At 40.0% G+C, this 13,228-nt stretch overlaps 1 protein-coding gene across 1 annotated transcript; it reads left to right on the top strand.

Moving 5' to 3' along the window:
- The first annotated feature begins 7,169 nt into the window (after positions 1-7,169).
- On the top strand, positions 7,170-8,861 carry LOC140235332 (uncharacterized). Its single transcript, XM_072315358.1, has one exon. The coding sequence runs from the start codon at positions 7,170-7,172 to the stop codon at positions 8,859-8,861; it is 1,692 nt and encodes a 563-aa protein (XP_072171459.1).
- The last annotated feature ends 4,367 nt before the right edge of the window (positions 8,862-13,228 follow it).

Here is a 13,228-nt window from a genome sequence, read left to right as displayed (position 1 = left end):
TCAATTCAACTCAATTCAATTCAATTCAATATGTGCGAGGAAGCGTAAAGCTCATGGTAACGTTCGACTCCAGTCGGAGTTTTTCTGCTGTGTATGTACTTGCGTAGAGATTGAGGATAAAGATCTACACAACAGTCGTTTCCGAAGACATCCGAGCCGGGCCAGCTTCCAATTGCATATGGTTTTTCCCACGCTATCGGGCCTTTAATAGCACTCACAACATCGGTAGAGGGCAGTATTTTTTTTACTGTTGTAGAATGGCTCACTTTAAAACCTAAATTGACCTTTAAGGTACGATGGCAGGTTGGTAGTTTCAAATCAGACACATGAAAGCATGCTTAATCGCCCGAAGAATGCATTTAGCATCTAACATTTTCTTGTTAGATACAGGCTGACATTCAATTTCATATTCATACTCCTTGAGTGTTGTGTTGAGGCTCTTCAAAAAAGCATGAAACACAACACACAACTAATAATGATTGTGTATTGAGGTGGCCTCCTGTTTTTAAAGCTCAGTGGACTAACAACTGCCGTTTCTGAGCTCATTGGGTTTAAATCTGAGTATTGACTTTAATGTGGACTTAATAAGAGTTTTTATAAATTCAAAATGTTCTGAGGAGACTATCGTTTTCTTTTTGTAAATAATTGATACATTATTGAGAAAAAAAAATAAGATTGAATGAAAGCGGAATGAATTTGCGTGTGGGTGCCATGTACGCCTATAAAGTCTGTAAAATAAAATAAAAGACGCATGTATATCAAATAAATTTTACAAATATATTTATTTCTTGTCTCGGGTGGCTGGATTTAGTCTCATCACTCATGTTGTAAAAGGTTACTGAGTGTTTGCCGTAAATCATCGTCCGAAAGATGTCTTTGAATGTATAGCCTTTGCATCTTACACGTTGGATGTCCCGACTCCTTGACAACCTAATGGATTTTAAAAACATTTTTGTCACACCACTATTATAGATACAGTGCCGTATCAGTTTTTAGAGCACAACGATTATAGAAATGAGAACAAACTTACACAATAACATACTTTTATTTTTTGCAGAATATTAAATTTGCTTGTTAGGTAGTTCACTTATTTGTTTTACATTGCGGTGCAGTGGATGAAACTCTGGGTGGATTGTGAGTTAAAACCCGGTACATCCGCCCCAACAACGGTTACAGTTCGTTATTCCAAAGCTTTGTTATTCCGAAGGTTCATTGTTCCGAAGCTTCGTTATTCCGAAGTTTCGTTTATTCGAAAATTAAATTAAGTTTGTTATCTCAATGGTTCGTTTAATTCGAATAATGAAAGAAAATAGGTTCGTATTCCGAAGGTTCGGTATAGGTACGCACACTTTTTTTTTCTTTTTTTTTTTTCTTTTTTTTTTTTTTTTGGGGGGGGGGGTCATTTTTCGGATTAACGAGCCTCATTTCATTTCCAGACTATAAAATTTTCGGAATAACGAACCTTATTTCATTTTCGGATTAACCAAACTTCGGAATGACGAGCGTTACTGCATTTTCCGACTAACGAACCTCGGGAATAATGCCACAAATGTTCGGATTAACTAATCCTCTTTCGTTTTCGAATTAGCGAACATCTACATAGCATAATGCGGAATTTGTGTGTTTTGAAAAAAATGAATCTTCAGAATAACGAACATCACCCGTCCTTGGACAAGATGTTTGCTCACAATATCCTTGTTTATCCACGTTTATAAATGTTTCCTGGCAATGCTATGAACGCTGAAAATGACAATGCCCTTCAGTACAAAGTAAGAACAGGCTTCGTTTGATAAATAAGGCCATAATATTACTGTTGACTCACATACTCGCAAAACTCATTATAGCCATTACGCATACTTAAAGTTAAACACCGACACACGCGAGCAATTAAACACACGCACGCACGTGCACACTCGCATGAAATTATCTCTGGCACAGAAAGATTACCCTTTTTGTAATCCTGGTCACATACTGTCTAGAAATTGAACAAAGGTGGACACACGACATAGAAAATGTTGATATTCGGATCTGATCGTATAAACCTGCTGTCATTCGAGAGGCCATTGTTTTGACCACCGATGGTGTTAGGCTCCGGAAGCAACTTCGTAGGCCTAAGCGACGACAAAATCTTTGGCAAGCAAAAACAAACAAACAAACAAACAAACAAAAACAAATAATGATAATGATAATGGCACTGCCCTCTGGTAGGGCAGTGGCAACACTGAAGAGGCCACTTGGGTAAATAAGACTTTAACATTATTGTTATTATTATTATTATTATTATTATTATTATTAGTAGTAGTAGTAGTAGTAGTAGTAGTAGTAGTAGTAGTAGTACTATTATTATCATAAATAAAAAATGGCCCGAAGATCTTGTGTGACCTTCTTTAGGTATCATACTTGCTCCGATTGTTGATTCAATACTATTTGGCTAAAGAGCATGTTCAGAGCCAGCTTCGCACGAACTTGCACTATACTTGTATTCGCATTTGTATGGCCATCTTGTGTCCATTTTAGGACAGAGTGATGACGCCACCCGTATGGGAGACTGAGAAAAGTCCATCGGCGGTCACACAGTCATGATGGCTTAATAGACCCTCACGAATGACAGGAAATTTATACGATCAGAGCCGAAGCTAAACATTTCCTCTATCATGTGTCCATCCTTGCTCGATTTTGGGACATTGCGACACCTGCATGAGTAGGGCATCGTGTTGATCACTGTTGGTGGAGGCATGAATGTTCCTTCCATATCTTACCCCCATATGATACAGGCATCAAATCAAGCTCTACCCTTAAGATTTTCTTTTCCTCTCTTAAAGGAACTGTACAGTACTGGTTGAGGTGGGGATTCATGTTTTGAACATTCCTAAGTGAGATCATGAAAAGCCTCTTATGAAATATGAAAGAGCATGTAATTTTAAGAAGGATTCAACGTTTATTTGATGAAAATTGGTTTTCAAATGGCTGAGATATCCCAAAAAGTGCAAATAATACAAGGCGACATGCCACAACTTTATTAGGATCTCTTTGTTTCACCTTATTTTTGGATATCTCAGCCATTTCAAAACCGATTTTCATCGAATAAACTTTTGATACCCCTTAGAACTGCATGCTCTTTGACATCTCATAGAGTGGTTTCTGAATATCTCGCAAAACGTTAAAAGCTAAATCCTCACCCCGACCAGAACTGTACACACCCTTTAAGCACGAGCCCTACAATCAATTAGTGGTGTCTTTGCGACGTTATTTGCTCATGACAATGATCATTACAGCTTCATGTTACATCTATTCTTCTACTTTTAATTGTATTTTGCTTGCATAATTTGAGGTTCGTCTGTTACCTTATACCTCAAGAGAAGCAAATGCATATAGATCAAATCAAATTACATCAAGTTAATTAAACGAGGGAAATAGCCTGTCCTCAAAATACAAAGTCATTCTTTGTGAATTTAATAACAAAAGACAGAATGATTATGCGGTTGTTGTTTTTAAAGAAAAAAAGATATCAAGCCCCTGCAATATTGAAGGTGGAGTAGAATTATTAATCGTGGAAAAGGAAGTCATTTCATCGCCTACGTTTCTGTAAGAGAAATGGCCTGTCACACGTCTTCACTGAGCGACTGGGTCCTAAGCAGTTTAGAATTATTGCTGATCATCATTTGAAAATCAGAACTTGTATGTTGAGAAGTGCGACTACAAATAGGCACCTATACAGTCCATTGTCTTCTATTTCGTGTTTCTTGTGACACAATGATATGAATAATGAGCAGAATATTTCCTGGTCTTTGTGATTATCGGGAATGGGGAGAGAGAGAAAGAGGATCAGGAAATAGTAAATTCCAGGTGAGCAAACCAGTAACGACGATCGTCTTTGACAGTTTTTAATGCGTCATGTAGCTCTTGTAGCATACCCCTCCCCAATTATTTCACGGATATGAAGATAACATATGTTTATTATAATCGCACTTCCTGATACGTCACTATACCATGGGGGATCTACGAAGAGGTTCTATGATTAAGTTTATCGTCCTATTGCTGTTCCTTGACCTTTAAATCATTTTCTATGAGCGTTTGATCTATTTTCTTTTTCCTCTGACGGTCTGGTGGCAATGAAGTAGAGATTGGTAATTATCGAACGCGCATTGACTATTGAGCACCGGGAGTGTGATAATAGAATGACACTAGGATCTTCTATTCGCCAATTGTTTCCTGCGGCAAGCCTATATACTATTATGTTGATAGGCGGGCCTTGCTCGTTACCATGGACGCAGTCAATCAGCACACCGGAGCCGTACGGGGCAGATTGGTGAACAATGGAGGCGGAACAATAGGGCTATACGCCGCTAGTGATGATGACTCTTGCTCGCTTCTCTTTCACTGGTCTTGTCCTCAATTCATTACCTGTATTCAGTCACTCATAACGGATCGCTATATGCTTCGGTGAGAGCAGGTTTTTGTCAGGAGGCATAGAAATACACGTTTAACTGGTTAAGCTACCTCGGACAGAGGTGCTGGCTTTTCAAAGACAACGCGCGCGTGCAGGTGTATACCACGATTACCAAAGACCGCACCGCGCTGAATTACTGGAGGAGTATCAGCGGACCGACAGCAGGGACCGTCGCTTGGGATCTGGCCGGCCTGAATGATCGAAGTGGGTCGCAAGACCTCTTTTCGTGGGTCTGCCTTTGATATTTCAAATTACTCTGAAAGCGGTAGAAGTAGAACGATTTACGTCACCCTAAGCCTACTCTGAGGACCCAACTAGATATCAAACCTACAGAGTCACAACGGAAAGAATTTGGGCACGGTCGCCGCACATGACAACAATCTTCGAAAAGACCAACAAAAAATGGTGAGTCTCAAAGTTGTTTAACTCTCTCATTCTTATCATCTGTTTGATGTAATATCTAGAAGGGGTCATCATTACTGGACCGACGTCTTTCTTCGGCAGGCACCATGTGATTCGTACCAACCAGAACTCGTGAATCATATACCCTTTACCAGGGACTAAGGCGTCCCTCTCCGATAGTTAAATCCCCATACAGCAAAGTCCAGGCTGTCCTGACCCTACTTTGTCTGATTCTACCTTCCTAACGAATTAATTTCACTTTCAATTGACATATCATTACCGAAAGAAATACAGATAATCCCGAATTGAGGAATAGATTCTGTTGAGGTCTTCCAGCGTATGAGGTTCTGAAATCTTTCTTGTTGATATCACACTATCTTAAGTCATTTCAAATTGTTGAGCATGTAATGCTATGACCTCAACACAGCACGAACTAATTAACTGATGTCCCCCAGTATGATAAAACACGCTGTCCATATATTGTAGTTGGCACGCATGTATGAATGACCGTGAAACCTATTCTTTGTTTAATTTTTTTTTTTCATTCAATCCTGGTCTTGGACTCACTAATGATTTTGTATCATAAAACTGTAGCGTATTTTTTGCATGTTACATCATGTTACAAACATGCGTATAGTGGAGAACGTCACCTTTTTCATTATTTTGACTGCCAAAAAGTCAACGTCTCTCGTCAAGGAAAGACTGGGAGTGGCAAGGAAGTTGAATGGTAGCAATTTACTTGTACAGGCAATTCACGAATTCTTCCTACACGAATCAAAACTATGTTTCAAATGTGAAGGGTCCACAATGGTGCAGTTTAATTGGATTTTTTTTCTTCCTGAATTGGCACAATACCATAAATTGATATTATTTGTCGACAACAAGGGAAGTGTCATGGCACCGACATCTCTTTTCAATAAATTTGTTCACGATAAATAGTGTATACACGTGTAGCAACGCGAAACATGAGAATGACATGGGATGTTGTCTTGTATATCCACGGTGTAGTTCGGAAATCTTAAACTTCTCGTAACCATCTTGGAATCACCGTGTGGATTCGGCAGAACAAGATTCGTTTTGTCTGTGAAAGGCAAGTTATTATTGCAAGACCAAAAAGCAGTTGTTGGGTTACGCGACATCAAGATTTCTCCAAAGCTGCCTTAAATACTTACGTTCAACCATTATATATTTTTTCATTACCTTGTTAGATAAGTCTCACTGATCAGTTCTCATCATCGATACAATCATTTCTTATGAAGCAAACACACACATTATACATACACATTGTATGTGAGATATGGCGAAGGAGAAGAGGCGCGTACCTTGTTGTAGCTGCTGTAGTATATATATGAAGAGTTTGTTTGCAAAAACCGATAAGTCCATATTTGCCAAATGGAGATATTTGCGATTAAAGGTCAATAAAAATAAAGAGAATAATAAGAAGATTTTTGCTTCTTTTGACCATATCTTCAAAAATATAGCTTTATATGTAGTGACCAATATATCATTTAAAAGGTATTATTTTGTACTTTATGATAGAGATCGTACTTCAAAATCTTCAAAAATGGACAAACCCTTCATATATATATATATATTATAACAGGGCTCGACACTAACGGTGGCCCGGTGGCCCGGGGCCACCAAAAATAAAAGTTAGTGTGGAGCCCTGATATATATATATATACATTTGTATATATATGTGTTTTTGCTTGATGCAAAATATAACCCTTTTCCACATTCATCACAGAAGCAAACAGACTTTCAATCAGTAAGTACATTGTGTGTAATATCATCATGCAAATAAACACGGAGTGAATAGCCTATTATGCAATAATTTTGTACTCATTGTAAGTGCGATTGTCATAAATTTATCTTCTCTCTGTCTCTTCTCTTTTCTTCTTTCAGAATGTAGACCCTTATCCTCACTTTCCTGCACATGTTCTGCCATCACAGCAGACGAAGTAAATGCTTGATCAAGTTGGAACATCGCAGATATCAGGGACTGTCACGACATCCCGTTGCTAGGTGAAACTGCAATTTCCATGCCAGGTAGCCAAGGCAGCAACGTAAGACGTGAACATTGAGCCCCAGTTCCAGTTTCATATCGACAACTGCACACGCGGTGGTTCAACGAGAAGGATGCCAAAGAGGAGATTCAAACATGTCTTTATCATCATAAATCGATCTCAAGTTGCAGTAAGCAATGCAGTTTGCCGTTATTCAGTGCGCATTTAGGACACTGTCTCGCACTCATCTATACTTCTGCTTGTCTAAAATGAACGTGAGATAATCAGACTACTAATTCTCTAATAACAACATGGGATCGAGGGGCGAGAAGAAGTCGGGGCTGGTGGGGGAGAAATCCCACATGGTTCATTCCGTGAACTGGAAGCTGGATGCGATGCTGAAGAAAGAGCTCGGTATGCTGGACACCTCCAAGCGCCGCGTGGAGCACCGGATAGCCATGGACCAGGTCGTCGCCAAGAAACGCTTCCAGGTCAAGCTGCACCGCTCCAAGGTGTTCCACGCCCGGATGAAGGGCGACACGGAGATGCTCCGGAAGTTGATCACCAAGGACAACTACGACTTCCACACCAACGCGACCTCGGTCGACGTCCTCAACAAGCGGAGGGAGAAGGATTTGGCCAAAAAGCGAGTCCTTCATCGTCAGTCCCAGGACAAGATGATGACGCTTCGCACCCCTACCCCAGCTGCTACCAAACCCACCATCGAGATCCCCGACCTCCCTGGTGACAATGGTAGTCAGCGTCCAAAGACCCATCCGGGGCTCGAAGGCACGCAAGATGCCGCATCTCTGGTGAGACCAATGACGGCAATCGAAAGGATCTCCAGTGCAAAATATCTGGCCGCCAGAGCAGCCAAACAAAGACCCGTGACAGCTTTAGTTAACAGGACCAAACTAAGCTTTAAAACGGACAAATATTCTCCCTCAACGCAGCCAGTGGCTGAAATAAAGAGTAACGCCACTACTATGAAAATGATTCCAGAAAAGAGTGGTAAGGATGGGCCGGAGAGAGTTACCATAAAAATCACATCTATAGATGAAAATACAAACGATGTAGATAAAGAAAGTGACCCTAACGTCAATCAAAACGTGCATGAGAAGGAGAAGGCGTCTGACGAAAAAGGAGCTACAAGTAACTCGACAACTCTTGATTCTGACGAAATTGACCACAAAGATAATGTGGAAAATGGAAACAGCAATGGTACGTCGACAAAATCGGAAGAGAATAGTAAAGATACTCTCACCATTGGCGTTCCAAAGAAATCAATTTTGAGACCTCGCACTGCTCCAGGCAAAAGTCAGCGTGGCTCAAAGTCCGATTCATCGTCCTCTGAAGGAAAGACGCGACCCCGAACATCGGTTTGCATCTCCGAACCAGCAACGGTCAATGTAGAGGCAAGTGAATCTCCGACAGTTCTAAAATCGGATGATCGCGCGAGCGTTCCTCGGCCCAAGACGGGCGGTAAGAAGTCAAAGTCGAAGTCGCCCAAGTCGAAACGGAAGCAGAGCCTCATCAGCATCTTCAGCGAGGAAAAGAAACTCACGATCATGGACATCGACGATGGGCGTCGAGAGCGTGCCAATCAAGATACGCGCATCAAGGGCTTCGTCAGCACCCTCGATGACGTGAAGACGGACCCCGACCTCATTGTCGATTACTACATGGCGCGGCTCCTGGAGGATTCGTCGATCTCGGGTGGTCAGAAGAACGTTCAGCGCATTCGAGACATGCCCGATTCGGACTACGACAAGGACCTTGCCAAGAGGAGCCTGGGTGATTTGACCAAGAACACGGTCACGTTCCGCGACGTCAACCGAAACTACTCGGAATACAAACACGACCCGTACACGCCATTGCACCCGACGTCTATGGGTTTCAACCTCACCTCAAGAAACAGCTCGATGGGAGGTGTTGTCCGGCAGGAAAGTCGCATCACACAGCCGACTACTGCTTGGCAGGCTGTTGACTCGGACTGTGACTAATAATGTACCTAGATATAGTCACTTCTTCACCCAAGATTTCAATGGGGGAAATCAAATCAAATAGAACTAAACCCTTTTCATTTGTATTTCAGTTAAGCACGTTGGGAGAAACAATTTTGGGAAGTTGAGACAATATTCATCTATGTCCATTTGACATTTTTAGCATTTACACCATTACTATGGTCACTGTGGGTTGTTAGAACAGGCACACCATTCACCGTTTTGATAGCTAAGTTTTCGCTCTCCTTCGAACAATGTATGATTTTGATCTTCTTCATTTCATCATGTAATATCCTGGTTTGAAGGTGTCACCTATCTGCAAATTCAGCTTTGAGCTCTATTCTCTCTCACGGGCTGTATGACAGCGTTGGCTGCCAATATCAGTATCAACGGGATTCAATGCCAATATTTCTTCTGTGAAGTTTTATTCACTGCTCCCAATTCGTTCTATGAACGACTTTTGCGCATGTGGGTATGTCATTATCTTGCCAGAGGTACATATATGCTATAACATGTGACTGTGTCTTCTAGAAGAAATAGAACTAACAGATCATTTTTTAGCTCCACAGTTAGTTATTATTTTGATGTGCAACTCTTAAAGGGTCGTGATAGTGTTGGGGAAATTTCACAAGGCGATTTATGTGTGAATTAGTAGTGTCTAAGTTCAGTGAAGTTTGCATGAAAAACGGTTATATTATTTCTTCTTTTCTGTCTCAACTCGATGAAACCCTGTAACCCGCGTGTCTTTCGTTCTTCAATTTTTAATGTCGATATGTTCTTGTGTTGTATTAAAAAAACGCCGAATATTTATGGAATATAAGATTGTTAATTCGTCGATTCAATCAAGAAGAAATGATCGAAATTAAACAAAAGATGAAAATGTTATGAAATTACGAAGTCAATATGAATATGAAAATAGTGAATTGATGATGTAATCTCCTCACAACTTGCCATACGGTTTGCACATTAAGTTTTGAAATTCCCGTTTTTTTATTCAAACTCAACTATGGCCCAGTCTCAAACCCTGATATATATAGAACTAATCATTATTGCCAAATTAATAAACTAGGAATAACATTATCTTTTGCAATTTTATATCAGAAAATTGTGATTTTCGTCATTTATCCTTACATGATCATTGGAAAATTATGAGGTGACGACATCACTAGCCCACTCAATTGCATATTCATATCAACTGTTCAAGAACTGTTTTGCAAAAATTGGCGAATCTTTCAAATGTCATAACATCCTTCTTTTTCATCTAATTTTACCAAAATGTTACTGTTGTGCTTGTCATATTTTACTCTTTCTTTCCAGACTAAATTCTAACTGGTCAGGATTTTTCCATTAAGGCATGTAAAGGCCGATCCCAAGAGAGCCTGCGACTTACGTTAATCTGGACTTGTTAATTCTCCATCAGACCTTTTGAGCAAGATGAAATCTTACTGGAGGGATTACAGTCAATTCCCAGCAGGTCGTTGCAGGATCTCGAGCTTTTAAAAGGTTTCCTACGTGACAAGGGTTTTGATTTCGGTGATCAGTTCTGAAAAATCGACGACGTATCCTTGTCTAGTAGAAGCCTGTAAAGTGTTTTCACTATGCTCGACAAAGGGTAACAAGCAAAGACAATTTTCAGAGTGGACTAGTAGAGAGCAGGTCCAGTTTGAATCTTATATATTTAAAACTTACATATATGATAAGTCACATTTACACATTCTGTTTTGGAGAGCATTAAATCCATTTCCAAAACCGGACGTAATATAAAATCAGAAAACGAAACGAGGCTGACTTCTATCTTAGCGGATCTACAAATCTAAAAGTCAAAGAACAGGAAACAAATTTGAGATCAAACAGTCTTCATTAAATTTACTAAGACAGTGATTCAAACACTGAAATTGATATATACCTTCTACTCGTATGAGCTGAAGCGGGTTTTTGACTTACTGTAATTTTGACCTGAATCCCTGTAATTATTGCATGGGATAGTTCATTACACGAACAGACAACATTGTGCGCAGACTGCATCAAAAGTAGAAACGTGTCTGTATTTTGAAGTCAAGACTTCAATAAAAATCAAAATTCACATCCATGTTTGTTAAACATCACCCGAGCTGTTACCCAAGCTGGAATTGGTCTATTGTATACATCCAACCTTGACGTTACAACTTCAAAATTTAGAAAACATTGTCCTAGCAACGATATACAATTATTTATTCTGGTCTATTTGCTACAGACGTCATTGGTAATGTACTACGTGACCGTATCAAACATGTGTCACTCATTGCAGGTCTCACTATGTGTTTTATCTTGCCTCTATTGTTCAAATTAAATACATTTCAACAAATCGTGTTCTTTTCTGTTCATTGTTCATTCACTTGTCCAAATCATTGTGTCGGTTTAACCACTATGACGGGTACTACATTCGCGACCGAACAGTTGGAAGAAAGCACAAACATCACCCTGATCTCTGAGAAATTTGGAAGCTTTTCAACCACCGCTTCTTACACGAAGCGCATTAATTATATAATTGTTACGGAATCTAAATTGTCGCTTCGCTCGAAGTATACGGTTGTGCCTTTCAGACGGCATCCCTCTAAGCTAATGACAAAGCAAACTCCCCCTTGGTCATCTCCAACAGCTTCGACAAATATGCTTTTGCAAGATCTTATTCTTTCCCTCAACCCCTTTTCCTCCTCCTCCTCTTTCTTTTTCATCATATTATTTTTCTTGTCTCATTCGTCTGTGTGTTTCAAAAAATCCACCAAAGCCCCCCTCCCCCCCCCCCCCCCTCGATTCCAGCGCACAAAGGTTGTTTGTTTCTTCGCTTCTCCGTATCTTCTCTCCTCTATTGTATCGGGCATGGCGGAGTGTTTGCGCAGAACGGTGTAGCTTGGGGGCGAACTCTTCACAGTTTGATAGTTTCCCCCACCATGTCTCCTAGCATTTCACTCGACAATTATTTGTCGATGGTTCATTTTATTTGCGAGGTAACCCTTTCCATGACACACACATATACTGCACACACACAACTACTCACCAGAAATACACGAATACACAGACGATAACCTTTTCTCTTCGAAAGCATATACAGTCATGTACATGCATTTATCTATTCAGTTGCCCATGTTTATACAATTTATTCTATCTTTTTTTTAAATCTGCGTCTGTTCACAACCACCCAGCTATCACTGTATTTTTTGTTTATCTATCTGCTCATTGACACTTACTATCTATATTTAACATATTGATTGGACAACCGCTTGTTTGTATGTCTTTCTATATCACAGTCTAATTTTGCACAAATTAGTGGTGCCAGTTCTTTTGGGGATCAAGTATCAGAGGTTTTCATCTATACCTTCAAAACTTTGATGTCACATTCATATTTAAATTATATCAGTAATAACAGTAAAACTGACAAAATAAAAATGAAATTGTCCTTGAACAAATCAACAGTAATGATACATAAATGATAAAGATATCATCACTGCAGCTACAACTGCTACTTTACTACCACCACCACCACTACTACTATTACTACTAAGGTAATATTAGGACAAGAGACGTTATTTTCTTTTCAGGATTGTTTCACGTGGTCCACATGGCAGGATTTTAGTGCATATTTGCTTGTTTGTTTATTTCTGTGTGTGTGTGTGTGTGTGTGTGTGTGTGTGTGTGTGCGTGCGTGCGTGCGTAACATAGAACATAGTGTTTATACAGTTGAGAGTTATCGGCTGTTGGCGTGGGTCACTATGAGGAAGGGAGATTAACTTATGTTTGTACGTACGTTAAAATGATATAGATGTTTATGTTTTCAGACATAAATAATGTGAGAGTGGATGTGTATTCGTGTGCCACAAAACAAAACAGAAGGTAAACTAGGTGTCATAGTTATTCCAGACCCTCCCCTTCCCTCTTCCCCCATCCCCAACCCCAGCACAAATAAACACATACATGTAAACAGAAAATGAAAATGATGTCAACAAGAATATCCGTTCTTATCAGGATCCCTTTATTTCCTCGCAGGAGCTGGTTGTTCTAAATGCTTGGTCTCAACCACAACAATCACGTACAATGATGATGCAGCAGTCTGCAAGATTATTATAAAGAAACACACAGTGTCGATGCAGAGTCTCTTCATATCTCATATTCCACTTAAGAAGTGTTTCTCTCTGTTCTCCACCAGACTATAGTCTGGTGTCAATGATCAAGGTATGTTTACTCATCACATGATAACATTGATGTCGGTAAACAATGCGACACGGGTGAGGCATCTCCCAACCACAAAAGTTTTTCCTCAAGGAGGCAATCGACCTTTGACCCTGAGAGAAAGCACGTAAACACACCAACCGCAGAGGACTTATAGATCT

Source organism: Diadema setosum, chromosome 11, assembly GCF_964275005.1.
Source record: "Diadema setosum chromosome 11, eeDiaSeto1, whole genome shotgun sequence".
NCBI lineage: Eukaryota > Metazoa > Echinodermata > Echinoidea > Diadematoida > Diadematidae > Diadema > Diadema setosum.
The sequence above is the reverse complement of the archived record's forward strand: the minus strand, read 5'-3'. Positions and strand labels throughout refer to the sequence as shown.

Excerpts from the sequence above, each read along its gene's own strand:
- LOC140235332 (XM_072315358.1), top strand. The coding sequence starts at position 7,170 with ATGGGATCGAGGGGCGAGAAGAAGTCGGGGCTGGTGGGGGAGAAATCC.